We start from the raw sequence: 24881 nt of genomic DNA, 5'->3' as shown, positions 1-24881 counted from the left end.
TAATGACGGATGTTACAGGAACAGCCATACGTTAATTACGTAATATTGGTAATCTAAAAACAACGACTTACAATGCTCTCTCCATTCGTAGCTCATGGTCACATCGTCCATTGCATCTTCAATGTAGAAAGAAATCATGTCCTATCTCAACGCCAGAATGATTGCATACCGAATAACTCGGCTAATACACCGTAAGGCAGCTCACTGCGCCGTTCTTCAGCACTTCAAATAAAAGCCCCGGGAACCCAAAGAGTTCAGTATTGCCCAATCCACCATCATGTCCATCGGGTCCATTTCGCGGTCCGCGGGCTGTGGTCTCTTCCCATCCACCAAGGAACTCGACGCTGCTTTCTGGACTGTCGCCCCAGCCCCGGTTTAGGACCATCGGCCGTTGCATGACTCGTTGTTCATCAGGACTGGCATTCGAGCCTTTCCAAACATCGCGAAGTCGCTTAGATATGTCATCATAGGACGACTCGGAAGTCAGACCCTCGCCGGACGGGTCAAGGTGGATCGTCCACCGACTGCGACGGTGACGATTGAACGGGTAGGATCCTGGTACGTTGCCATGCAAAATGATCTTCGTTACGGTCAGCTGTGGTAGGGGAGGTTGAGAGGAGGGCTCTGGGATCCCCGAAGTAGGAAATGCAGGTCCTGTAGTTGTTGGGAAGGAGATGAAGGCATCGAATCCATGGTGGAAGTAGTTGAAGAAGCACTCAGCGGGCAATGGGGTCGGATCACTGATGTTGTTTGGGGATATCTCCTCATCAGAGTCATCCGTCACGCTGTTATTGGAAGAGTGGTCAGTATCGGGGATCTCCATGCCTGTACCAGGCGATGGACTCATGTGGAGGGGGTCTCCAGTGCCGCCACCGCCCGTTGCGCGGTGGATCGATATCCGTCGATCATGTTTACGATAGATAGCATCTGGAGGACCAAACTCGGCGATCAAATCCTGGGGGGTCGTTTCTCCCAAGGTGATCTGCGCGGGTGGATTGTTCCGTCGCTCTACTTCTAATCTGCCGGCACCCAAGATGTGGAATGCTTCGATTTCGTCAGCGAAAGCATCGCGGGTTTTGCTGACCACGGCAGACGAGCGTGGGTACTGGGGCTGCTGGGTGAACAGCTTTCCGCGAACTTCGGGCCACGAGGATCCTTGGAAGATGGCCATGGACGTTGCTGGCAATGCAGCGGAGGATGAAAGTAGCGCTACAAAGTCACACGAGTCGGACCATGCCGAGTGTTGGAGAGGGAATGAGAACGAGACGCCCGGGTACGATAGAACATATGTGCCATACTGGGACTGCTGGTCGGCTGGCGGGATATATTCGCCCGGATAGGAGGGGCCAAACAGGCGGTTGTAGACATGCCGAAAGCCAGGCCCTTGCGAGGTCGCAGACGTTTCAGTCGACTTACCCCCCTTCAGCACATCCTGATTCTTATAGACCAAACTGCTTCGAGTAAAGTCCAGCACCTCGATCAAACGTAGTCTCTGGTCGGGTCCGTCAAACCGTAGTCGCAAGCCGTTGGCAGGCAACTTCAAGATGACAGGGCTGCGCAGAGGGTCCGTTGAGGAATATGCCAGGTCGATCTCGGGGTATATTTGAGGATGAGACTTGACGCGAGTCAGGACATTGTGTAGAGAGGCACCGAGAGCTGCGCAACGGTTAGCTATCTTTCTCCACAGACAGAGAGTTCGGGACTATGGGAGGGGACATGCTGATGAAGCCTAGACCCTTTCCTGGGAAGATCTGAACCGGTGCCGATCGGGCGGTCATGGTGGCTGTAGTGCGCTTATGCTCCAAATCATCGAGGGGCCAGATGAAAGGAGGAGACAAAGCAAGAGAGTCATCGATAAGAAGCTCGCGGGGGATATGCGATGACGCCAGTCATGTGAGAGGGGAGCATGACAGAGGGACGGTCACGTGTGATCATCGGCTTATCGGGTTATCGGCTTATCGCTGGAACTAAACAGGGGCAATCGAACGGATGAGTTACGAGGACCCTGGATCAAGTCAAACACACCATAGCCAAGGATCATAATCAGATGAAGATCTACCTTGAAATCCTATAGATTGAAAGATTGTATTGGTCTATACAGAAGTACAGCATATTAGCGGTTCTGATGAGAAATTATTTGCTTCATTGTTAACTCTGGGGCGGCCTCCAAGATGGGACGGTCACGTGGGGTTTGTTTATGTTTTGCCCAAAGGGATCCGCCCGCATCCTCGTTTCTGCACTTACACTTGCGACCCATCGGCAAACCGAGATTCATGCACTAATCTGCTTCCACTCCGTCTCTGGTACTGAGTCAGATATTCATTATTCCACACATTATTGCAAGCTCTCACGCAACATGCCCGCCCCAGGACGGGCAACCTCTGCCATTCCCGCCGCCGCCAGGCGGACGGGCTTGCGGCAACCGACTCGACGAGCCGGCTCCGCAGTTCCCGATCGACAAGCATCACCAGCGGTTTTCGCAAAACCAGCTGCCTCCTCAATTGCGCGTGTACAAAAAGCAAACCCGGATCAGCCTAGCACGATCAGCAAGCGAAAAGATAGAGAATTCGAACGAGAGATTAACGAAGATACGAGCATCCACGTGGTGGTGCGCTGCCGGGGCCGTAATGAGCGAGAGATCAAGGATAACTGTGGCGTTGTACTCTCTACTGAGGGTGTGAGTGGAAAAAACTTGGATCTATCCATGGGACCCAATGCGCTTTCAAACAAGACCTATGCATTCGATAAGGTCTTTTCGCCAGCAGCCGACCAGACCATCGTGTACGAGGGGGTGGTTCTTCCGATCCTGAATGAGGTGAGTTGGGCAGAGCTTGTCAAATTTCTAAAAACTATGCATGCTGACTCGGACGAATAGATGCTCGCCGGATACAACTGTACAATTTTCGCATATGGGCAGACGGGAACCGGAAAAACATACACCATGTCTGGAGACATGACTGATACCCTGGGGATACTGTCAGATGATGCTGGCATTATACCGCGCACACTTTATTCTCTTTTCCACAAACTCGAAGATACCGAAAGCACGGTCAAGTGCTCTTTCATCGAACTATACAATGAGGAATTGCGAGATCTCCTTGCGGCCGACGACAACACGAAGCTCAAGATCTACGAAAATGAGAAGAAAGGCCACCTTGGTACATTGGTTCAAGGCATGGAGGAAACCTACATTGACTCGGCGTCAACTGGTATCAAGCTACTGCAAATGGGCAGCCACAAGCGTCAGGTGGCCGCGACAAAGTGCAACGATTTAAGTTCGCGCAGTCATACCGTCTTCACGATCACTGTTCTCATCAAGCGCACAACAGAGTCTGGTGAAGACTATGTGAGCTCTGGCAAGCTGAACCTAGTGGACTTGGCGGGAAGTGAGAACATTGGCCGAAGTGGTGCTGAGAACAAGCGAGCAACCGAGGCTGGCTTGATCAACAAGAGTTTGCTGACACTTGGACGGGTTATTAACGCTCTGGTGGACAAGAGTTCGCACATCCCCTACCGGGAGTCGAAGCTGACCAGGCTACTGCAAGATTCTCTGGGCGGTCGAACAAAGACATGCATTATTGCGACAGTTTCACCCGCAAAGACCAACCTGGAGGAGACAATTTCGACCCTCGACTATGCTTTCCGGGCCAAAAACATTCGCAACAAACCACAGATCAACTCCATTGTGTCCAAGAACAAGCTTCTTCGTGAGATTGGCATGGAGATTGAGAAGCTCAAGAGTGAGCTCATTGCTACGCGGCACCGTAATGGTGTCTACATGACGCCAGATGCCTACGAAGAGATCACCACGGAAAGCGAATCGCGACGAATTGTCAACGAGGAACAACGAGCCAAGATCGAGTCCATGGAATCAAGTCTGCGACACAAGGTTCAAGAGCTGTTTACCCTCACGGCCAACTTTAATACATTGAAGCAGGACAACGAGAACACCCAAGCCAAGCTCAAGAGCACACGAGGCATCCTTGAGCAAACAGAGTCTAGCCTCAAGAACACTTCGGAGAAGCTAGATGAAGAAACTGTATTGAGAAAAGCTCACCAAGCCACGGAAAAGATGCTTCGTGAAATTGGCGCTGGCCTGTTGTCTAGTTTGGATACCACCGTTGAAGATATCAATGGGTTACATGCCAAAATCGACCGCAAGGACAACCTCGATTTTGAAAACCGTCAAACGTGGGAGGCATCCGCTGGCGAGGTCTCTAATGTCACTCAGCAGATTGATGCGCGCATGGAAAGCTTCCAGGGTCAGCATGCGGAACTTCTAGAGACCATGACCAGCAGGATACACCAGTTTATCGGGGACGAGCTCGATGCTGTCCAGTCTACTCGGTCTCAGCTTCAGGAGTTTGCAGTATCCTTTGACAAAGTTGAAGCCGATGCGAAGAAGCAAACCTCTAGTGCGCATGACGAGATGAATGAGGTTCTCGAGGAGATCAAAGTTCTCCGCGAAGATGTCAAGACCAAGGTTGGCGAAGGCCTGAACGGGCTCTCGGCTGCGGCTGCGCGAATCTCAAAGGAAGTCATTGGCGAGTTCTCTGAGTTTCACTCTCAGCTTCACGCGTCGTACAGCTCCTTGGGCAAGGACTTCAAGTGCATGTTCGAGAATATGGCGTCGCATCTGGAACAGCAAAAGTCTGAGGTCAACAAGCTGCGACTTGAGCTTCAAGAGGCCAACCGTCAGTCAGTAGAGGCCAATCGCAAGGCCTCCTCGAATCTGGCACAGATTATGGAAGAAGAGCAGGCAAATGCTCAGGCGGAGCGGGAATCCCTGATGTCAAAGATTCGGCACCTATTGGAGGAGTCCAATCAACGACAGTCTGCTCACCTCAAGAGCAAGTGTGAGACTGTCCGCACTGATATTTCGGCATCTGGTGACTCCCTGGAGCAAGCCACTGCGCAATATGACCGACACATCGACGAATGGATCTTTAAGGAAGAGCAATTCGCGAAAGACGTCACCGCATCCAAGGATGATATCAAAACCAAGATGCAGAATGATTGGGAGGTAAGTTTTGTGTTTCAAGGTTGCTTGCTAGGGGCATGGCTAATTGGGCTAGACTTTTGATCAACGGAATGCTTCGATTCAGCGGGCTACCGAGTCGGTGCACCAGGAAACTGTGCGGATTGTTGATGCTCAGATGAGCGACATGAGCAAGCAAATGGAAGCCCTGGATGACTTTGTCGCCAAGGCACGATCTCACAACGGCCGCTTCCATGATGCACAGCTCGGTAGCCTGGATGCCATGGCCACCAATAGTCAGCAATCCCGTACATCAGTCCAGGAACAATTGGATGGCTTATATGGACGTGTTGGCCAGCTCCAGGAGGATGTCGACATGCATACGGAACATCTCGAGCAGGCGACTGCGCCTCTTCATGAGGAGGTCCGCCAGCCACTGTCCGAACTTCGTGACAGTATCCAGAGCCACCCCATGAAGGAGTATATTCCAACCGGAGTGACCCCCAAGAAGCGAAAGTACGAGTATAGCACGGATCTGCCTCGTACCGAGTCGCATGAGGGAATCCGGTCCCGACACCGGACTTCCAAGCAATTCACTGCTCTTCCCTTCAGTGAGGAGGCTCAGCTCGCCCCTATTCCCAGCTCCCCAGTCTCTTCACCATCCAAAGGCTTCGTTTACAGCGACGCCGCGGAAGAGGTAGGGACTCACCCTTCATCATCCGGAATGAATTCCTCCAACACTGGCCTTAGGGAAGTCGATTTAAACGTCGCCAAACAACACGCGCATGACGCTGAAGACGACAATGCACCCGCCGCCAACTCTGAAACCCCTGTCCCCGCCCCTTCCATGGACTTGAGCGACACCCCCGATCACGACGAACCGGAGCAGCCTCCTTTGAAGCGTCACCGCTCTGCCTCCAGCAACACCCCCGTCGAGACTAAGCTGCCGCAGAAGATGCTGTCCAAGAGAATGGCTGGCATGATGGAAGGCCGAGAGAATGTGCCTCCGTCTGCTATTGCCGGTGGACGCAGATATAGGAATCGCAACGCCGAATAATTACCCTCACTTTGCATCACATCAGTCTTTCTTTCACATTTCTTCTTGATTACCTCGTTTTCCCGTTTCAATGTCGAGTTTCGCATCTTGATACCCAATGTCGCTGGTTCTTTTCCCCGTCTGGACTGGATTTCTGGCTGAGAAAACCGTGTGGGAGGAGTGTCGTTTACTTTTTGCTTCGTTTGTTCTAACCGTTTGGAGTTTCATAGACTGGAGAACTGTATCCTCCATCTGGCGTTTTTGTGTTTGGAGACTACACTTCTCTCATATTGCATTCTTCGGGCTCTGTCGCCACAGTATGGTCTTATTGAATACTTGCATCCTAACCTTGGTCCCAAAGATTATTCAATTCATGTAGCCAAATATAAAAAGAGAAACAATGGTATACCCAGCAGGCAAATATGGCCAGTCAATAGATCATCTCGATAACGCCAATGTATCTGTCAAAAATCTGCGCCGAATCCAAATCCTCGCATGTGAAACCAAGATCAAGCAAATTGGACCAAAAAACCAAATCGCGATCCCAAGAGTAAGAATCACGTTGAATCTCCTTGCTTCGCACCCTCTTCTTCGGCTGTATGTTCATTTGCCCCAGTCTTCTGCTCAAGCATGTCCTGCCCTTCTTCAACCTGAATCGGACCACCCTCCCCTTCCTCAGGAACAGCTACATCCGCTGCATCAATAACCATCTGCAACTCACGCATCCGCTTCGCAAACTGATCCATCATGTCTTCCAGTCGAGGCGGGCCCCGCTCTCCCTTCTCTTTCCCCGCTTCCGTGGGTATCCCGGCCGTCCCGTGGATTTTCAGCATTAACCCGTGTCCCGGCGTGTCGCTCGGATCGTGGTTCTCGAATGTAGGCGCCGGTACCATCTCGCTGCTGAGAACTTGCCATGTCGGCGAGAAACTCTTCGTGGATGTTACACGGTACTGGGGTTGTGGGACGCTCGGGCCTGGGGATGTTTGGTGGGCTGCCAGGGTGGATGGGTTCGCGGGGGATGTGGACATGGACTTGGTACCACCTGCGCCGCTGGCGATGGCCCTGGTTGTGGCTGAGTCGGCTGTCGTTGTTGCGGTTGCGGTTGCAGTGGTGGGTGGTGGTACCGGTTCGACGTCTAGCACGATGTAGTTGTCGCGTATCCCCGGGATCGGAGGTGGGAGGAGCGTCGACTTATCATTGTCGTTGTGTTCTGCGGGGTTGTGTGATGGGTTTGCTGTACGCCCTTCCACTTTCTTGGACCCGGACCCTGGCGCCAGCTCGTGTTGAGCCTCCAAGCTGCGTAGAGCGGCTTCCGTTACGATGTCCGTGTCGTCATCGGAGAATATGTAGTGGACTGTGGGGTGGTGGTGGTCTGATGTATGGGCATCTTCGATCAGTGTGAAGAACGGCTGGAAAGGCTGGTGGGGGGCTGGGCTAGGGCCTGTTCCATCGTCATGGGTTTCGCCGTGTTGGTGACTCGCGCCCTCTGCAGTACCGTCGCGGGTTGGAGAGGTGATCGGCGAGGCGTGCTGAGGTGGAGCCTCATCTATAGGGTGGTCATCGGATGTGCGGACGGACTGGTCGCTCGGTCGGGAGGAAGTGCTTGGACGAGCTGAGCGGTCGGTGAGAGATGACTGTGAGGAAGGGGAGAGAGGATGGGCCGGGTTGTTCACAGACATGTCCGTCGCTACATGGCCAAAGTGGAGGAGTTGACTGGGATGATGTCGCTGCAGAGCTTCTTATCGATAGCGGCACGTGATGCCATCTCGGGTTCTACTTCTTTGATGTGGACAATTGAGATCATTTGACGCATAATGATTATGAAGTCGAAGTTTGCATATATGATATGAGGTATTGCATCTCATCTTAGGGAGATCTAGGTAGAACCTAAACCTTAGGGTTCAAGGGTTGAAGGTGGCGTAATCCTGGAGTGGTATGAGCTCATTCCGGGGAGAGGTATATATTCGCTTTCCCGTTAGTATTCGACAGAAACGCGTCGGTCTTTGACAGGATCCGAACCCACTTTAATCATGCAATAGCAAGTGTCTATGGCGACTGAACTTGAAAACAGTGATTGAGCTGATGAACTGTGTAATATTTTGATCATAGATATTGCATAGCTCAATTTAGCAACCGGAGCCCACTCATTAATCGGATGTGTAGACCGCCAAGTCAACGAGAGCAAGGCATAGCTCCAAACAGACGAGAAGACACCCCGAACATGGTAAACAGAATAGAGAAACATGAGAAAAGAAAGGGTATCATTGAATCAACCCGTTGAACGCCTGCCGCGAGAGAATAATATGCAAGTATGCCAGGTCACCGAGACCATTATTTTTCTTCTTGGACCCACTCGAATTCTGGCGGTTGTTAGTGGATCGCAATTCACCAGGCAATACGAATAGGTACTAGAAAAGCCACTCACTTTGACGACACATTGGACACAGTCCTTTCGAAGAATCTTGTTGGATCCAAGTCATGAGGCAATGCTGTTTACCAATATCCCAGTCAGTCTCCCGCTCGCACATCACAACGCGTCGGTAACCTCACCATATGAAACGAGTGGCCGCATTTGCCAATTACTGTTAGCGAGGGATGTGGAGATTAGCATGGATCCAAAGTAGCCCGGGTAAGCGGTAATAGGCACATCGGAGCAACTCACAAAGGGCGCAGTCATCGCCGGGGAATTTGCAGGTCGGACAAGTCCCGTCAAACTGGACGCGGCAGATACCGCACACCTCGTCCTCGGGCATGTCCCAGTGCCAGGTGGCAACAGCGTTCCATTCCTTCAGTGTGACCTTCATTGTTTGACTGCGAGGTAGAAGAGGTGTTGCACCAACGAAACTCGTAGACAAGTGGAAAAGTGGTGGAAAACAACGCCGTGGCCAGGTCGGGCCCGCTTATCGGATTATCGGCTTATCAGAGTTTCTGGTGGTGTTATCGCGGTTATCACGAGACGCTTCTCCGCACCTCTCCATCTCCACATCTTCCGCGTCAATGTAAATTGAACTCGACCTTGACATAAGCAGACCCTGTTCACCCCGTCGACCATGGCTGCGATGGCCACTCGTTTCGGCGCTTCTTCGGCTCGCCTTTTTCGCGCAAATATGGCCTCTACCACTCGTCCTGGACAACAGGCTCGCCATCTATCCTTCTCCTCTTACTTAATCACCTCTACCCAGCTCAATGAAGCTCTCAAGAAGAACCCGCCGACCAAGATCTCGACTTCCCCGCGAGTGATTCCTCTTTGCGCAGCCTGGTTCATGCCCAATGACCCCGAGGGTCGCACGGGCATTGACTCATTCCGCCAGTCCCGCATCCCGCAGGCACGCTTCTTTGACCTCGATGCGGTTAAGGATCACGATTCGCCTTACCCCCACATGCTTCCGACCTGCGAGACATTTGCTGAGGCAATGAGTGAGCTCGGCATCCGTCGCGACGATGAGGTGGTTGTCTACGATACAGCCGAGCTGGGTATCTTCAGCGCACCCCGGGTGGGCTGGACCCTGCGTGTGTTCGGCCACCCCAATGTTCACATTCTTAACAACTACCGTCTCTGGACTCGCGAGGGCTTCCCCACCGAGAGCGGCGAGCCGGCTCCCGTTGAGAAGAGCCGTTATCCCGTGCCGACTTATGACTCTAAGATGGTGATCGCCTTCCGTGAGATGAAGGAGCTGGCATTGGACTATGGCAAGGAGGGCGCGGAGGAGGTCGAGATCCTGGATGCTCGCTCATATGGTCGCTGGGCTGGTACCGACCCTGAACCGCGTCCTGGTCTTTCCTCTGGTCATGTCCCTGGCTCCAAGAGCTTGCCGTTCCAAGCATTGCTTGACCCCGAGACCAAGACTTATCTTCCCGCCGAACAGTTGAAGAAGGTCTTTGAAGATCACAAGGTTGACCCTTCCGGATCGATCATTAGTTCTTGCGGCACTGGTGTTACGGCGACGGTCATTGAAACCGCATTGGGAGAGGCAGACTATGGCAATCCCAATCTCCGCCGGGTGTATGACGGTAGCTGGACGTGAGTTACACATCGTCAAAGCATTGTGTTTACTGATAAGACGACTAACATGGGATTAGTGAATGGGCTCAACGTGTCAAGGAATCTGACGGCCTTATCAAGAAGGTCAAATCGTAGGGGAAAGTTGACGAGTGCGATTCTCACGCATCCAAGGACGACGAGGCTGAACCAGTATTCTTTTCCTTTACTTTGGTGGTGACTTGGTTTCGCGTTTAGCTCTTCTTATTCTTGTTTTAGACGATACTCCACTCGTTGTCGTTGAGATGCTTATTTTGAGGATCTGCTTCATCTCCAAATGCATACATCTTATATTATCCTTTTAAAACTCACTGATCTCTCCGATCTACTTCGGTTTACTTTGTCAGGAACCCGCGTCCAGTAGTGGCTTAGTCAGCCCAATTAGATCATCGTCGCAGCAGCAACCTTGCAAGCCTCATGTCTAACGTGAACAACGCCCCAGCCTGCTGCTTTTCTGGTAATTTCTCCAAGATTAAAGATGCTGCAGATGATTCCTTGTCCCCAGACTTCTCATTGTGAGTGTAATTCCACCTTCCTCCATCCGCGTCATACCGACCATCCGCCCTCCAGCGCCCCCACATTCTCATGTCCCTCCATCGCCCAAACCTCCTCCATCGGCTCTCTTTGCTGACCTCCCCGACCTTCACAGTCGCGGCTGTCAAGACATCCAGTTCCCTGGTCTAGGGCACCCTTACCCTTCGCCCTTATCCGATCCTCATTATCCTTCAAAAGACGCTCATTGTCAGTGCCACCATGTCGACTGGACGCAAGGTCTTTCATTGCGCCGTGGACGAGACAGCCTTGACCACGAACATCAGCGAGATCAAGAAATGGACTACCAATGGCGCCATCGATCTCATTGTCCCTCTTTACAGTAGGTATTTTGATACTTGAGGAGCAGCCCTTTTTCCGCCGTTGCTCGTCGCTGGTTGCTGGCTGATCTGACTTTCTTTTTCTCCCTTCCACTTTCCAGCCCTCGAACGGCTCCACGCTCTTAAGCGGGCAGGATCGCAAACCGCCATCAATGCCCGCGAAGCTGTTCGCTTCCTCGATCGAGTCACCTCCGGCAAGGATCACATCACCGCCGACCGTGTCACCCTGCAGGGTCCCATGGAACAGTATGAGCACTGGGAGGATGCGGAGAAATTCTTCTTGCCGGAATTCGAGGAGGAGCCCGAGGTGATTGACGAAGCGGAACCTACCGAGGCTGCGACCGAAGACTCTCAAAGGAATAACGGAACCTCCGGCCCAGAAGATCTGTCGCAGATGCTGCTGAGCAAGCTGAACTTCAAGAAAGATCCCGAGACCGCATCTATCACCTCTGCCGGTTCCCCTAGCCGGCCAGGATCGCGCACTTCGTCCCGCAGCTCGCGCACCAGCCCCGAGTGCGCCCAACATGAGAATGGTACTGCCAATAAAACCGAGAAGCCCAAGCCCGGACACCAGCGCACCGCATCTGGATCCATCATCCCAGTCGCTCCGCCCACATTGCGCCCTTTGCTGAGCGCGATGCTGTGGCGCCTTCACAGTGGCCCGGATGCTGAGAACTCTGCTAAAAGTTGTATCCTGGTAACAAACGACCGTGCGACGCAGGTTTGGGCTCAAAAGTTTGGTATCGGTGTCAAGAACATTCTCCAGCTGCGCACTGCGATTCAGTACGAGGAGCGGGAGTACAAGAACCGCTGCAAATACGTCGAGAAGACCCAGAGTCAACCTACGGAACAGCCCAAGACCTTGCTGTCGTACGAGGACGACTCCGACGAGGATGAGCTGGTGTTTGTTCCTCGTGGTGGCCGTGGCGGCAAGGGCTCTTCATCTCGCGGTGCTCGGGGTGGGTCCTCTCGTAAGGCTGCTCCGAAAGCTGCGCCAGCCGCTGTCGAGACTACCATCGAGGTTCCTACCCAGCCAATTGATCCCGACTCGTTCAGCCGCTCCCTGGGCGGTGCGAAGAAAGCCCCGGCCACCGTGGATCTGACCACCCAACAGGGCGCTGCTCGCGGTATCTCTGGAGCTTCTCGCCGCTCGGGTGGGCGCCGCGGAGGGCCCGCTCGTGGCTCTGGACGGGGGGCCGGTCGTGGACGGGGCAAGCTATGGGTTCCTTGAAGGTAAGGCCGGGTCTGTGGCAGATGTCGACGTGATCGAGCATCTCTGCAGGCCAAGAATCTCTTTCTGTGAACCCAACGCACTCTGGAACCGGAACGGGCTTGTCTTTCTTTCCTTTGCAGGACGGATATGATCGCGCAAGGGAGACTCCCGACTGTGAGTCCCCGCAGGACGTGTTTTACTCTCTTCCCAATCTCTCCATCTCCATCTTCCTCTCGACGACAATGGCTTCCAAACAAACCTCGTTGTCGTTGTGGGTCGTGTCGAACAACCCTCGGACACACACGCGATGCGGTCGATGAACCTTGGAGGAATCGATTCGCGGCTTCAGTGCTGCATGGATTGATGACTTGGAAAAAAAACCACCCCTCGTGCTTTTTTGTACCCTGGAATTTCCTTGAGAGAATATGGACAGCCTCCCATAGCTTTCCACTTTGACATCCGCGACGTTGCTTTTCTTGGGCTTCGTGCGGCCATGTATCATCGTGGATTTGCATTTACTCAGATCTACTACGAGAGGGTCGAATACACATATGCTTTGACTATTCATTTCCCTTCTATGAACGCATCTCAAAGTAGTGGTAAATTGTAGAAACAGCACTCCGTACTTGTGGTCGATCGCATGCAACTTCCAATGAGACGGGACTTCCCCGCGTGACGGTCCCGTGGGACTTGCATGGCCCATCACTTGATGAAACTCTCTCCCTCCTCTTTCTTACCTTCTCCTCTCCTCTTTCAAAACCTCGAGTTTTTCTCAATCTCTATCTCCCCATTCCTAATACTGTCCACTAACACCAATCCACTCCCTCATCATCATTTCCAACATGTCCAGCACTATCGACGAGACTCCCCTCAGCGCCTTCCCCTACGAGCGCCGCAACTCGCTGGAGAAACACCTCCAGACGCGCCCGGAGATGCAGGACCTCAAGAACCGTCATATCCTGCTGAACACCAACGTGGCACCGTATATGACCATGTCATTTATTATACAGAGTCAAGTCTCCATTCTACTAACACCTTCCCTCCCGCAGATCTCTCCAGTCCGCCCAGCAAGAACTGGACCGCCAGCGCGCTACAGACAGTCTGAAGAAGAACCTGGAGAAGAGACCTGAGCGGGATGAGCTTGTGGAGCGTACATCTCCCTCCTCCTATTTCCTTTTCCTTTTCCTTTTCCTTTCCTTTTCGTTCCCGATTCTCACATTCTGCCTGCCCACGTCTACTTCTCATACTTGCTGATATACACTACACTACACCACCCCTTTGACCGGACTTTGTTACTATCGTCACGGGCTTGAACTAACAAGTAAAGGTAATATCCTCCCCGCGTCGACCGCTGCGCCAGCCCTGCAGGCTCAGGCCCGTGAACTCGAGCGCCATATGTTGGCCGATAATTTGGAGCATAAGATTCAGAATCGTCCCGAGCCCGAGTCGCTTATTACCCAGGGCATTTTGACGGAGGATGAGGATCCACGCTCGTCGTGATCATGCCTGCGACCTTTCGACGGCCTTTGGCCAAAGGTTTCTGCTTGTCTGTTGTCTTTGGGGTTGTGTTTCAGGATGTGTTTCGAGGATTGACGGGTGGACGGCTCGGCTTTTGTCCTACGATATTGAGACTTGAAACCGGACTCTGAGATGCTCTGCGGACACCGATGGTGCAATTGATGATAGGAGGGTTTATGAGAATTATGGCGTTTCTTGTCTTCTTTGTGGTTATCTTTTCCGTTGTGCTTTGTCGACGCTTGCTGCGCTTGCGGGTGGTGATGTCACCGTGACGCTTCTGTCGATAGCGCGGGCCCCCGCATAATCACCGTTATTCGATTATCGTTGCTTCCCCGGATTTTTTGTGTAGTGGTGTTCTAGAATTTGTTTGAAGTTATAGTATTATAGTAGGGTCTTATGGTGGACGGATCAAGTTTACTGTGTGGGTGGCCGAGAGGTCTAGGCTTGAAAGACCAATGGCCAGTCTGAGGGTCAGTCAATCGCTTGCAACTTCTCGAGCCTTGGTCGATCTATCTTGGACTGTAGGTTCGAACCACCAAGACTGAAAAAGAATGAAAGATGATCTATCGTGGTCAAACCGATGCTCAGGATGGAGATATCATGGTCATGATAAATGACGATGATGATCCTACACTTCTGGTCATTGACTTGTGAACCTCCAAGTAGTCTTCAACAAGCACAATGTGGATGACTTGTCTTCTAGCCCCTGCGGTCATCAAACTAGACCACAGTATCGTCGACAGGGGGGAAAAGGGCCTTAGTTCTTGATCTTTTACCGGAGTTGATGGAATTCATTTTTCCATGTCTATCACCAATTCCACAAGCTTGTTCAGCCTTCAGCTGCGAAAAGTTATGTTATCAATTCGGAGACAGCCTGCAATCGTCTGCATAATTTACTTGATCTCATTCTCTATCTCTGGCATCGGGAATCCTTCTCAAGTTTGAGTCTAGTGCTTGGCCACGGCGATATCGACGTTGAAGAGGCAGTCTTCACTGCCTTGCTGATGGAATATCACAACACTACGCCTAGTAACTAGCAGAGCACATTCCCCCGAAGCTATCACGCAACACCAAATATAATGCAAGCTTCTGACTTTCCTTTTTATCAATTACAGCATGATCCATAGCAATGCACTCAATGGGTATCAACTTCCACCGGCGCCGACAAATCCGGAGTCCATCCACTCGGCCGCTCACTCCCTCGCACCAGAATCCCGTAAGCAGCGCGCTCCACCTTCTCAACACTATTCTGCATAACCTCTTTCTTCTTGGCAAGATCTTTATACATGAATGCCCGGTGTCGTCCCGGAACACTCAGCGCCTCGCATCGAGCACGGATAGCGCGCAGATCAACGAGGACCCCGGCTTTAGCAGCGTCCGTGGGTGTCACCTTCCCGGAGCTCAGCGCTGTCACGGCAAATCGCATCATTTCACCTGTGAGATCGAAGATGCCCATCAGGTAGTCCTCCTCTGTTACCAGGATGCCGGGTAATCGGGCCACGACTTCGGCGTGGGTGATCAATGTTTCGGTTCGGAGGTAGTGGTCGAACGAGATTGCTTCGATGAACTCTTGGACACCGCCGCTGATTTGGCGCTGGTACCGGCAGGACTTGATGCCGACGAGGTCGGTGACGATGGAGGCAAAGTGTTTGTGGATCTGTTCAAGGCGGGCGTCGTTCTCTTGTGTGATATTTGGTGGGATGGGTTGGCCTGTAGTGCGGACGCGCTGTAGGGCGAAAATTCTGTATTTTGAATGAGAAAATGAGATCACTGTTATCTTAGTATCATTTTAATGAGAGCTTACATTTTCTTGCTGAGTGCGGTAATGTCGCGACTCGCCTTGATGATGCGTTCACGGCGGTCATGGTGCTCGTCGAGTTCGTCGCGGAAGTTCTCGAAGATTGAGATTGTCGGACTCGCGGACTCCGTGGAGTCCATTTTGACGACCGCTTGGCCTTCCCAGGAGCGCTTTGTACCCATTGAGGAGGTTGAAGGAAGTGAGTTGGAGAAGTGGAGTTGATGGCAGAATGGCTGAGGAATTACACCACCACCAGATAGGCGATAAGAGATAAGATGTGAGCGATAAGCGATAAACCCTTCAGAGATAGAGGTACAAGGTCTCCGCCAGCACGGAATTACAAAATGTCTGCTGATTTTTGAATGACCGTCTCGTACCATAATGGCTGAAAGGGGAGTGTTTATCCAGAAGAAAAGATCTCTCATAAGTCAATATGAAGTCCCCCTTCAATTCCATCAGTGGCGGACATGGCTCTAGGAGGCTGAGCGTTCAGGCAAATTTCTTCGGAAGCTACCTTCTTGATTGGAATTTGAATGCTGTCCAAGAAAGAAAGAAGCTCTTTATGTTCTTTCAAATAATATTCATAATCCATGGATAAATGCCTGATATTGTTCTTCGTAGCACCAGTAAGGACTCGAATGAGTCGGCTTTGGTACCGTTCATTTCCTCCTCTGGCTATATTGCCTAGGGAATCTTAACGACTGCTCTCCCTCTAATTGCGTCTTTTGTGATACTCTGAATCAGATTTGGTGCCTCCGAAAATGGGAACACCTCAATCTCAGGAGTGATTATCCCTTCGCGAGCGAGCTGTAGTAGCTCAGTCATTTGCTCCTCAGATCCCACCGAAGAACCCTTGATCGTGAGCCCTATCTTGCATTAGCAACTGTAAAATTGATGGGGTAAGATGGGCCAGAATGGCTCACCTCTTGCAGCACAGAGCGTGGCCGAGATAGGAAGTTCTATGTCATTTCGGGGAAGGCCAACACAAATAATGTGACCCATATTCCTGACTAAAGTCGGCGCCATTTGGAAAGCCTCCTTTGTACCGGGGACCACGATCGTCGCATGAGCACCCTCTTTTGTGAGCTCAAGGACTCGGTTTGTAACGTCCTCGGTCTTGAAATCAACAAAGGCTTCAGCACCAGAGGAAAGACTGAGATCTCTCTTATCATCACCACTGTCCACTGCAATCACACGGTACTTTTTGACCCGAGCAGCGAGTTGAACACCGATGTGACCAAGACCGCCACCGGAACCTGAAATGACAACCCAGTCCCCCGGCTGTAGCTCATTGTCCAGATGGGCCAAAGCACCGGCCATCGTGAGGCCAGCACAAAGCAATGGAGCGGCAACTTCGTTAGGAACCCCTTCCGGAATCCGGGTGATAAAGCGAGCATCGGCAATAGCATATTGTTGCAAAGTGCCTGGAACATGGCGACTAGTGTTGAGTTGCTTGGGACAGTTCTGGAAGAAGCCTCGTTGACAGATGGAACATTCGATGCAGGCATTGTATAGCCACTTGAATCCCACACGCTGCCCCATTAATGATGGCGAGACGTTGGGACCTGCCTTGACGACAGTTCCTACCCCTTCATGACCAATGATGGAGTTGTAGACACCCCATCCCAGGACAGCGCGCACTTCTGAATGGCTTGGTTATATGGAACTTTCGTTGGCAACAGAGCGCATAAATGGAGGGTCAATAGTGTCTCACCAAATGCCTGTACAGTTCAGCTTGATGAGAATCTCATCTGTACCAGGATTCCCGACCAGTATATTATTTCGCAGGACAACTGTGAAGTTATCGCCGGGGTTCTCAACCACGGCGGCTTGTTGGAGCTCTGGGATGGACATTTGTGATGACTTTTGAGGCTATCAAGGAGCCAGTAACGTTGAACAGGAAATGGAATAGAGAATGTCGCAGGATGTTTCCCTCTGCAGATACTCAATCTTGATGTCAAAGTAATATATGGCTTGAGATTTAAGTAGTGGTGAATTGGTCATCGTTGGCGGTTGGAGGGGCGGTTCTCACTGCCGAACGAGCTGCCGACCCTCGGGAGTGCCGCTGATCCTGATTGCCAATAAATAGTATATCTCTGTGGCTCCTTTGGTAATGAGCCGTCAATGAGCCTAAGGAAAGGGCCTAACTGGCAATAATGATCTGTACTTGAGTAAAGGTAGATGGACTGATCCAAGTAAGAACTATGAAAAATTGCTTTGAGTCTTTAACATCCAGAGGGTATAATCAGAGCCACTCCAGACGGATGGATGATATTTGGACTTGAAATATTTTAGCAATGGCCGGTTTGTTACTGTTGTGTCTAAGAAGTAAAGCGTGCATAGAAGTTTTCTTTATTATAATAACTTTCAGTAATAACTGAATAGTTTATTTGTCAGACCTCGACCTACCAGCTACGACGATGTTTGCAAAATTCGTTCCGAATATGATTGAGAAGGCTTCATTAAGAACAATGACATCCAAGTCTCTCAAATCCAAAATGAATTGGAACCAATCTCTCTTCCATGACCAGAACTCGAATTGCGTTCATCGGTCTGCACAATCTAATCAAAATAGTCCATCATCTCCGTTACAAATTCGTCCCCGACATCGTCATCTTCTAGAATGTCTTTGGTGGCGAGCATGGAATCAAAGTCTGTCCAGCCGATTATGGACTTCAAGAGATTCACTGTCGTGTAAGTTGCATTCTTTTCGGCCAGTAGAACGGCACGCCAATACTGTTTGCGTCCATCGCCCTCAACCGAAGCCCCTGATTCAAGAAGCAGTCGAACGGTATCTACATGACCATGCTCTGCTGCACCCTCCAGAGCGGTCCTACCGATGAATCGAGCTCCAGGAGCATTCACATTAGCCCCGAGATCAATAAGTCTGCGAGCGATCCCCATAAAGCCATGAATAGCGGCCAACTGTAATGCGGTGGCTCCGCCATTTAGGGCTGGCGATTGATTAACATCGGCTCCCTCCCTGATGAGGAATTCGATAAGCTGGAGATTTCCTTTCTCGACCGCGAGCTGTAGGGCTGTTCTGCCACGATAGGGGGCGGTGGATTATTGATGTTTGCACCAGCCTCTAAGAGAACCTCCACAAGATCAAGTCGCTCTTCTTCAACTGAAATATTCAGAGCATTTGTTGAGTCACATGGACTGTTGACCAGTGCGCCAGCCGCCAGGAGGGCTTTTAAAATATCGGCATCTCCGTTTATCACAGCTTCTCCCAGGATTGTGGTTGAGTGATGATTGTCTCGAACGAGGGGGCCAGCTCAATTGCATGCCAGACTGCCAGTAAAGGGCGGTGTCGTGGTGAAAGACAATCCCTGTAAGGGTGCCCAAGATGATCTTTATAAGCAACCTTCCCCACAAAACTGAACCTGGAAGTACACATCTTTCTCCATCGTGCACCACTACAATCTCTCCGATCAATACTTGGCTGTATTGTCACTACTATTCATTCAACATGAGTTCACACCCTTGCACAGCGTGTAGTTGGACTACTGAACGCCAGAAAAATTGCAACTACCAAAGCTACCTCAAACTCTTTTATGAAGCAGGCGATCGAGGCGTCTGGTCGCTGGGCTCAAAATTGATATTGAAAGATCGAGGAGCTAGCCCTCCGACCTTCGAGGTACTAAATATGCAATTTGTGCAGGACCAGACATCTATTCCTGTTCCTACTGTTGTCGAATCGTGGGAGGAACGCAAACACACCCTTATATTAATGCGACGCATCCCCGGTGAACCCCTTAGCAAAGCTTGGCCGAAGCTTTCTATGGATGAAAAAGAGAGGATAGCAAAGCAGACTGCTGAGTATTTGCAAGATCTTCGCAAGCTCCAGTCTGATAACATTCAATCTCTTGGCGGCCGTCCGGTTTTTTCCAATTTCCTGTTCAGAGATAAGAATTCCGAGACCCCCCATGGTCCTCTAGCATCCGATAATGAGCTCTGGAGTGATATGGAACGTGGATTGAAAGAGACGATACCCGAGGCTGCCCGAACACAACTTCGACAATGCATGCCTTCTGCTACGCCCTACACCTTTACCCACGGAGACCTCACTAATGTTAATATTATGGTTGAAAATGGCTCCCTTACCGGGATCATTGACTGGGAGAGGTCTGGATACTTTCCAGTGTGGTGGGAATATGTGTGCACCTCGGTCCCTGATAGTGAGGAGGACAGGGAGTGGAAGGCATTATTACGAAAATATATGCCTGATCATAGCGCCGCGCGTGAATTTTGGCTGGATTACTATTATCTTTGCAGGAATCTGGACAGTGAAAGGGCAAGGAAGTTCGTGGAGAAAGTAAGAAGTGAGACCCGTTAGGAAGTGTCTTCTTCAAATGGTGGGATTTCTTAAAACTTCGCATCTCTATTATCTTGTGTTACTTGTGAATTTTCTGCGCAAGAAATCCAACGTCCATTTTCGAGGACTGCTCGGTAGTAATCAAGATAGACAATAAACTTAGCCTCAATTGCTTTCAAGGCTTGAGGACGTGTACGATTTGCTTTGGACAATTTTGAAGTTCTCATATTCTCATATAAGATCTGTCACTGGTCTATAGTTATTCACAAAAGAGCCATCGCATTTTGGTAAAGACAAATTCATGCAATGATTCATGAAACCCGGAAGTTAGCCACCAGCTATCACTGAAGCAAAGCGACCGATTCCTGTCCCAGGAAGCGGTACTTCAGTGGCCGGTCACCCAATCCAGTGACATCCACAGTCTGTTCATCACCCGGTACAAGGTCGATAGCGTTGTCGCTAAGTCGGACACCCTCTTGCTCTTCGATGACGAGGCACTTGACCGGCTTGCGGGTGTTAAGGACGAGCGTGGCTTGGCTGGAAGATCCACGCTTCAATTGTACGTCGAGACCGCGGTCGGATAGATCGAGGTACTTGAATGGTTGGGGCCAGTCGACGTCTCTTGCCACGACCTTGTGGTCAACCCACAGGCGGGCAGCGAGGACATGTGGCTCTGGCTCGGCGATGTGGTCGATCAGGCCGTCTGTGATGATATTGGTGGTACCGTTAGCGGTGATGGCGATATCCTCACGCACGATCGGCGTCCGGATATCGCGGCCTGTGTTGACGGAAAGGAATCGCAGTTCGACACTGCCGCGGATAGTCTCTGGGTTGTTGCTGGAGATCCACAGCTCGTACTTGCTTGTGCGAGGGGGCTGTGCGTGGGCGACGCTCCAGTCGTGGTGTTCTCGGCGCACTCCCACGGCGATGGGATTGAGGACTCGCTTGACGGCGTAGTAGGCGGGCTTCGGGTTCAGGAAGTAATCGACAATGGCCCAGGAGATGGTGGGCCAGCAGTCGTTCAGTTGCCACAGAAGGGCTCCGCCGCAGTGTCTCTCATCACCCCACTGGCGGCGCCAGCCTCTGTAGCCGAACATCATGGTCTCGGCTTGGACTACTTGAGTCAAGTAGATGTAGGTCTGCGTATGTTAGTTTTGATGAAACAGCGCGCCATAGAATCGGTGTTCATACCTCCAGGTCAGTGGCTGTCCGCAGGTTCTCCACCAGGTAAGTAGCAATCCGCCTCTCGTGTCCGTCGGCCTTGTTGTGGAAGTCAATGACATGAGACTGGGGGAAGAGATCCTTGGGATCTTCGACGAAGTGTTCAATAGTCGACAGGTGGGGGAAAGCTTCCATGCCAAACTCGCTGTTGAATCGACCACCCAGAGTGTCGAAGATCTGGTACTTCTCCTGAGTACCATGCCACACTATGGTTACCGTTAGCAGGAGAATGATCACTGGCACTGGTAGCAAGACTCACCATTCCACTGGTGCATATCACCAACTGTAGGATCAGACGATTTCTTGCCATCACCCCATGGGCTACCGGGGTGGTAGAAGGTACTCGGCGAATGCTCAGCAACAACCTCTGGAAGCAACTTCTCGTAGATATACCGAGCAGGGAAATCTGTTTTGAGCCAGCTCTCCGGATCCTTGTCCTCGTAGTTATAGGTCAAGCCCTCCGACTCTTGTACCTGGTAGTCCTCATTGTTTCCAACCCAGATGACGATTGATGGATGGTGTCGCAAACGTTGAACGTTGTAAACTGTCTCTTGGCGAATTGACTCGAGTATCGAAGGCGATGTGGGATAGTTGCCACAACCGAACATGAAGTCCTGCCAGACTAGCACACCCAGCTCGTCGCACGCCTCGTAGAATGCATTGTCCTCGTAGATGCCGCCACCCCAAACCCTAGACATGTTAGTTGAAATGATTCATCCGACGAATGGCACACTGCATACCGAATCATGATCTGCCGACCTTCAACCATAAGCTCAATCCATTTACGGTATCGCTCGGCTGTGACGTTGGTCAAGAGGCTGTCTGCGGGAATCCAGCACGAGCCACCGCAGAAGACATCCATTCCATTGACTCGGAAGTAGAACGATTTCCCGTGCTTGTCCGGCTGTTGAATAATTTCGGCCGTCCTGATGCCGAACTTTTTGGATTTCTGAACGACGGGGGCGTCGCCGCGGTGCAGTGACACCGAGACGTCGTATAATGTCTGTTTTCCATATCCATGAGGCCACCAAAGCTCTGGACGGTTAACGCGGAATGTCACCTCGGCCTGGTTCTCGGCGGACACGGGAATATCCTGGGTAGCAATCTCATTTCCGCCCAGGCTCAGACTGAAGTGAGCTGTGTAATCACCACCAGAAACCGTCTCAAACTTGGCGGTGGCAGTCACCTCGGCCGACTGATGGTCTGCAGCCAGCTGCGTTTGAGGCCAAAGGTCGACTACCTGAGCAGTATACACTTCCAATGTCACTGGACGCCAGATACCCGCAGTCATCAACACGGGACCCCAATCCCAACCCCAGTGGTACTGTGCCTTGCGTACAGCCAGACGTGCCTGGTCACCATTAAATCCAACCCATTTGTGGTTGGGATCCTGGGCGCGCAGCTCGCGGGCCTTGAGCATCGCACAGTCGAATTCGATCTCCAGCGTGTGATCACCTTCTGCCTCCAATGCCTTGGTCACGTTGACGCGGTGACCCAAGAACATGTTATCACTCTGTAGAATGACTTCCCCATCAAGCTTGACAGTGGCAAAGGTATCCAGACCATCGAAGACCAAATCCACTGCGGCACCCTCGGGCACATGCGGTCGTTGGAAAGTATTGCGGTATACCCAAGACTTCTCATTGACCCAGCGAGCCTTCAGCTCATTGAATCCAATGAACGGATCCTCCAACCTATATATGAAACGAATTGCAATGGTCAATTCCAAGTTACGCAAATACAAGACTGGCAAAGACTGGAAGCTCTTACTTGTTGTTGGCAATGAGATCTTGCTGGACCACGGAAGGCACCGAAGCCACGGGCATCCACTCGTCGGCATCGCGATCGCGGAAACTCCAACCAGTGGAGAGTGACTGACGACTGAATTCCATCATGATTGAATCGTCTTTTTTTAGTATTTGAATCTTGAATATTTGCATTTACTGGCTGGGGAGACGGAGCTATTTAGAAGCAGCTGCAATGGGCTTATCGATAAGAGCACCCCCTCGAGCCTTCCTTTTTGGGAACGGAGGCCCCGGGCACATGACTTTCCTGCCTTGGCTTTCAGGTGTCCAAATTCCCTGATCAGGTGGCCGAGGTGTCTCTGAGACTCGTGAATCTCCTCTTTTGTCAGGTCCGTGGAGGGGCCGTGGAGGTGGAATTACCAAATTCCGGGTCTGTCCTTCCAAGAAGCAGACGGAGCATGTTGGCTCAAAGGGGACGAGGGAACCCTCCTGTCAGACACCCCCTTCTTGGTCACGGAGCCATCTCCGTCGAGCTGCTGGCTCACCCAAACTCCAAACTTTCTCAGGGTCAACAGTGCTACCCTCCACCCACCCACCCCCAGACTTGACCGGCCCGCATTTCCTCGACTGTGAACTTTATCTCCATGCGAATTCCCTCCGACTTGGATTATGATTTGAAGTTCCAAGCATTCGCTTCGACAGTCGACACGACCGAGCCAATATTATGTTTGTCCTCAACTGCTGAAACCCGCTAGCATGGGAACCAACTGACACGCTAGTCCATTTGCGTGTAATGAATCCCTTCTAGCCGAGCCAATGATCAGTCTTCTCCCCCAGAATTTCCAGAATTTGGGAGGGTAACTGTCCCTCACGCCCTCCTCCACTATTCCTTCGGCCCCAACGGGAATTTTGCGAACGAGGCTTGGCGTTCCATACACGCCCCAATGCTTCCTCCTCTGGGGGTTCACAGGCAAAAGAGAGTTACAAATTATAATCCACGTTGTAACTTGTGCGGGGTACCCCCATAGCCTCGTCCTGCACGTTTTGAACTCCCTTTTGCCGCGAGCGATGTATCTACTCCTACTATACCTACACATGCCGTGCAGGCCGGCATTGGGAGGTTGGGGCGATGGGAATGCCGCCAAATCATCCCCTCATCTCCTCGGGCACTTGACTCGAAGAGGATATCGCGCCCGCTAGACAGGGTCTCGGCATCGGTGTGGTGCGCTCTCTCAGTGGCAATTGGACGGTCACAGTATTGAACACGCCTCCCCTGGTTCCCGCCTGAGCAAAACACACCTGGAACAACATGATTGTTGAGAGGGCCCGTCCCCGTTCAGGGCTTATTCCGCCTCATTTGCCTGGCGCCAGACCATGGTACCGAAGAGGCTCACCGATTAGTGGTGAGAGACAAAAAAAGAAAAAATGATGGGGAAATTGCAGGATGGCGTTCTCGGTACATTCTCTGATTCATGCAGAGGCTTGCATTTTGCAGATGGCAATTACATCTCCTGATATTGATACCTTTCGGAGCAAAGGGAGGCCTGACGGTGCAAAAAGGTGTTTTTTGGACTCGATGTCAAAGAGGAGGTGCCTTGGATCGGCAAGACTTGCGACGGGTCTTCCCCAGACGATCATCTGGTCTCCTGCAGGGCTCGTTTCTCCATCCGCTCTGGTCCATGGTCGTGTTCTCTGGAGTACGACGAGCTAGCCCATGAAGTCCGGGGGAGATTTTTGCCCCCTCACTTGCGAAAATCATGCCAAAAGTCTTGCAGCGCCTGGAGAACAGACATGTGGCGTATGGGAAGCCATGCAGCCCCCGTAATAATTTGCCTCTTTAATCTCGCTCTCGCATCCTGGTCAGCCTGGCGCGTGGCACCGCCGGGTCTGACTAGAGAACTTTTGAACTGCCACCCAATGCACCCCCAGGCACCCGTCGGAATCCCTAGTCTCCTATATGTCGGCATTCAATACTTGATGACGACGGTGTGCGATGGAATTTCTGTCCGGGCTTACCAGGGGGCAGGGATATGGCCTCTACCCACCTGTTGATTCCCATATTCCATATTCCATACAGTCTGCCTCCGCAGTAGATCCACGCTAGCGCTGTTAATCCCGCACATCACCACTCACCGAGCCTGTC

At 51.6% G+C, this 24881-nt stretch overlaps 12 protein-coding genes across 12 annotated transcripts; 5 read left to right on the top strand and 7 right to left on the bottom strand.

Annotated features, from left to right (window-relative positions):
- Positions 1-181: 181 nt before the first annotated feature.
- On the bottom strand, positions 182-1778 carry N7458_000121 (UPF0183 domain protein; the record flags this gene model as incomplete). Its single annotated transcript, XM_056903515.1, has 2 exons — positions 182-1656; positions 1721-1778. The coding sequence occupies 2 exons, from the start codon at positions 1776-1778 to the stop codon at positions 182-184; spliced, it is 1533 nt and encodes a 510-aa protein (XP_056771282.1).
- A 578-nt stretch (positions 1779-2356) lies between these two features.
- N7458_000120 (putative kinesin family protein (BimC)) lies at positions 2357-6035 on the top strand (the record flags this gene model as incomplete). The annotated part of the gene is made up of 3 exons (XM_056903514.1): positions 2357-2815; positions 2876-5023; positions 5076-6035. The coding sequence occupies 3 exons, from the start codon at positions 2357-2359 to the stop codon at positions 6033-6035; spliced, it is 3567 nt and encodes a 1188-aa protein (XP_056771281.1).
- Positions 6036-6571: 536 nt separating this feature from the next.
- N7458_000119 (uncharacterized protein) lies at positions 6572-7693 on the bottom strand (the record flags this gene model as incomplete). The annotated part of the gene is made up of 1 exon (XM_056903513.1): positions 6572-7693. The coding sequence occupies one exon, from the start codon at positions 7691-7693 to the stop codon at positions 6572-6574; it is 1122 nt and encodes a 373-aa protein (XP_056771280.1).
- Positions 7694-8275: 582 nt separating this feature from the next.
- On the bottom strand, positions 8276-8818 carry N7458_000118 (anaphase promoting complex subunit 11; the record flags this gene model as incomplete). Its single annotated transcript, XM_056903512.1, has 3 exons — positions 8276-8374; positions 8565-8596; positions 8677-8818. 3 exons carry the CDS (start codon positions 8816-8818, stop codon positions 8276-8278), a joined length of 273 nt encoding a protein of 90 aa, XP_056771279.1.
- A 246-nt stretch (positions 8819-9064) lies between these two features.
- N7458_000117 (sulfurtransferase) lies at positions 9065-10152 on the top strand (the record flags this gene model as incomplete). The annotated part of the gene is made up of 2 exons (XM_056903511.1): positions 9065-10035; positions 10095-10152. 2 exons carry the CDS (start codon positions 9065-9067, stop codon positions 10150-10152), a joined length of 1029 nt encoding a protein of 342 aa, XP_056771278.1.
- A 654-nt stretch (positions 10153-10806) lies between these two features.
- On the top strand, positions 10807-12156 carry N7458_000116 (uncharacterized protein; the record flags this gene model as incomplete). The annotated part of the gene is made up of 2 exons (XM_056903510.1): positions 10807-10927; positions 11027-12156. 2 exons carry the CDS (start codon positions 10807-10809, stop codon positions 12154-12156), a joined length of 1251 nt encoding a protein of 416 aa, XP_056771277.1.
- An 824-nt stretch (positions 12157-12980) lies between these two features.
- N7458_000115 (RPEL repeat-containing protein) lies at positions 12981-13638 on the top strand (the record flags this gene model as incomplete). The annotated part of the gene is made up of 3 exons (XM_056903509.1): positions 12981-13120; positions 13188-13288; positions 13466-13638. 3 exons carry the CDS (start codon positions 12981-12983, stop codon positions 13636-13638), a joined length of 414 nt encoding a protein of 137 aa, XP_056771276.1.
- A 1153-nt stretch (positions 13639-14791) lies between these two features.
- Positions 14792-15636, bottom strand: N7458_000114 (translin family protein; the record flags this gene model as incomplete). The annotated part of the gene is made up of 2 exons (XM_056903508.1): positions 14792-15398; positions 15461-15636. 2 exons carry the CDS (start codon positions 15634-15636, stop codon positions 14792-14794), a joined length of 783 nt encoding a protein of 260 aa, XP_056771275.1.
- Positions 15637-16138: 502 nt separating this feature from the next.
- On the bottom strand, positions 16139-17308 carry N7458_000113 (zinc-dependent alcohol dehydrogenase; the record flags this gene model as incomplete). Its single annotated transcript, XM_056903507.1, has 3 exons — positions 16139-16320; positions 16378-17105; positions 17169-17308. 3 exons carry the CDS (start codon positions 17306-17308, stop codon positions 16139-16141), a joined length of 1050 nt encoding a protein of 349 aa, XP_056771274.1.
- Positions 17309-18016: 708 nt separating this feature from the next.
- On the bottom strand, positions 18017-18358 carry N7458_000112 (ankyrin repeat protein; the record flags this gene model as incomplete). Its single annotated transcript, XM_056903506.1, has 1 exon — positions 18017-18358. One exon carries the CDS (start codon positions 18356-18358, stop codon positions 18017-18019), a length of 342 nt encoding a protein of 113 aa, XP_056771273.1.
- Positions 18359-19103: 745 nt separating this feature from the next.
- On the top strand, positions 19104-19793 carry N7458_000111 (uncharacterized protein; the record flags this gene model as incomplete). Its single annotated transcript, XM_056903505.1, has 1 exon — positions 19104-19793. One exon carries the CDS (start codon positions 19104-19106, stop codon positions 19791-19793), a length of 690 nt encoding a protein of 229 aa, XP_056771272.1.
- A 320-nt stretch (positions 19794-20113) lies between these two features.
- N7458_000110 (beta-mannosidase) lies at positions 20114-22888 on the bottom strand (the record flags this gene model as incomplete). The annotated part of the gene is made up of 5 exons (XM_056903504.1): positions 20114-20911; positions 20964-21199; positions 21253-21683; positions 21734-22687; positions 22764-22888. The coding sequence occupies 5 exons, from the start codon at positions 22886-22888 to the stop codon at positions 20114-20116; spliced, it is 2544 nt and encodes an 847-aa protein (XP_056771271.1).
- Between the last annotated feature and the right edge of the window lie 1993 nt (positions 22889-24881).

This window comes from Penicillium daleae, assembly GCF_028827525.1.
Source record: "Penicillium daleae strain IBT 16125 chromosome Unknown utg000001l_segment0_segment0, whole genome shotgun sequence".
Taxonomy (NCBI): domain Eukaryota; kingdom Fungi; phylum Ascomycota; class Eurotiomycetes; order Eurotiales; family Aspergillaceae; genus Penicillium; species Penicillium daleae.
This window is presented reverse-complemented; position numbering and strand designations above follow the sequence as displayed.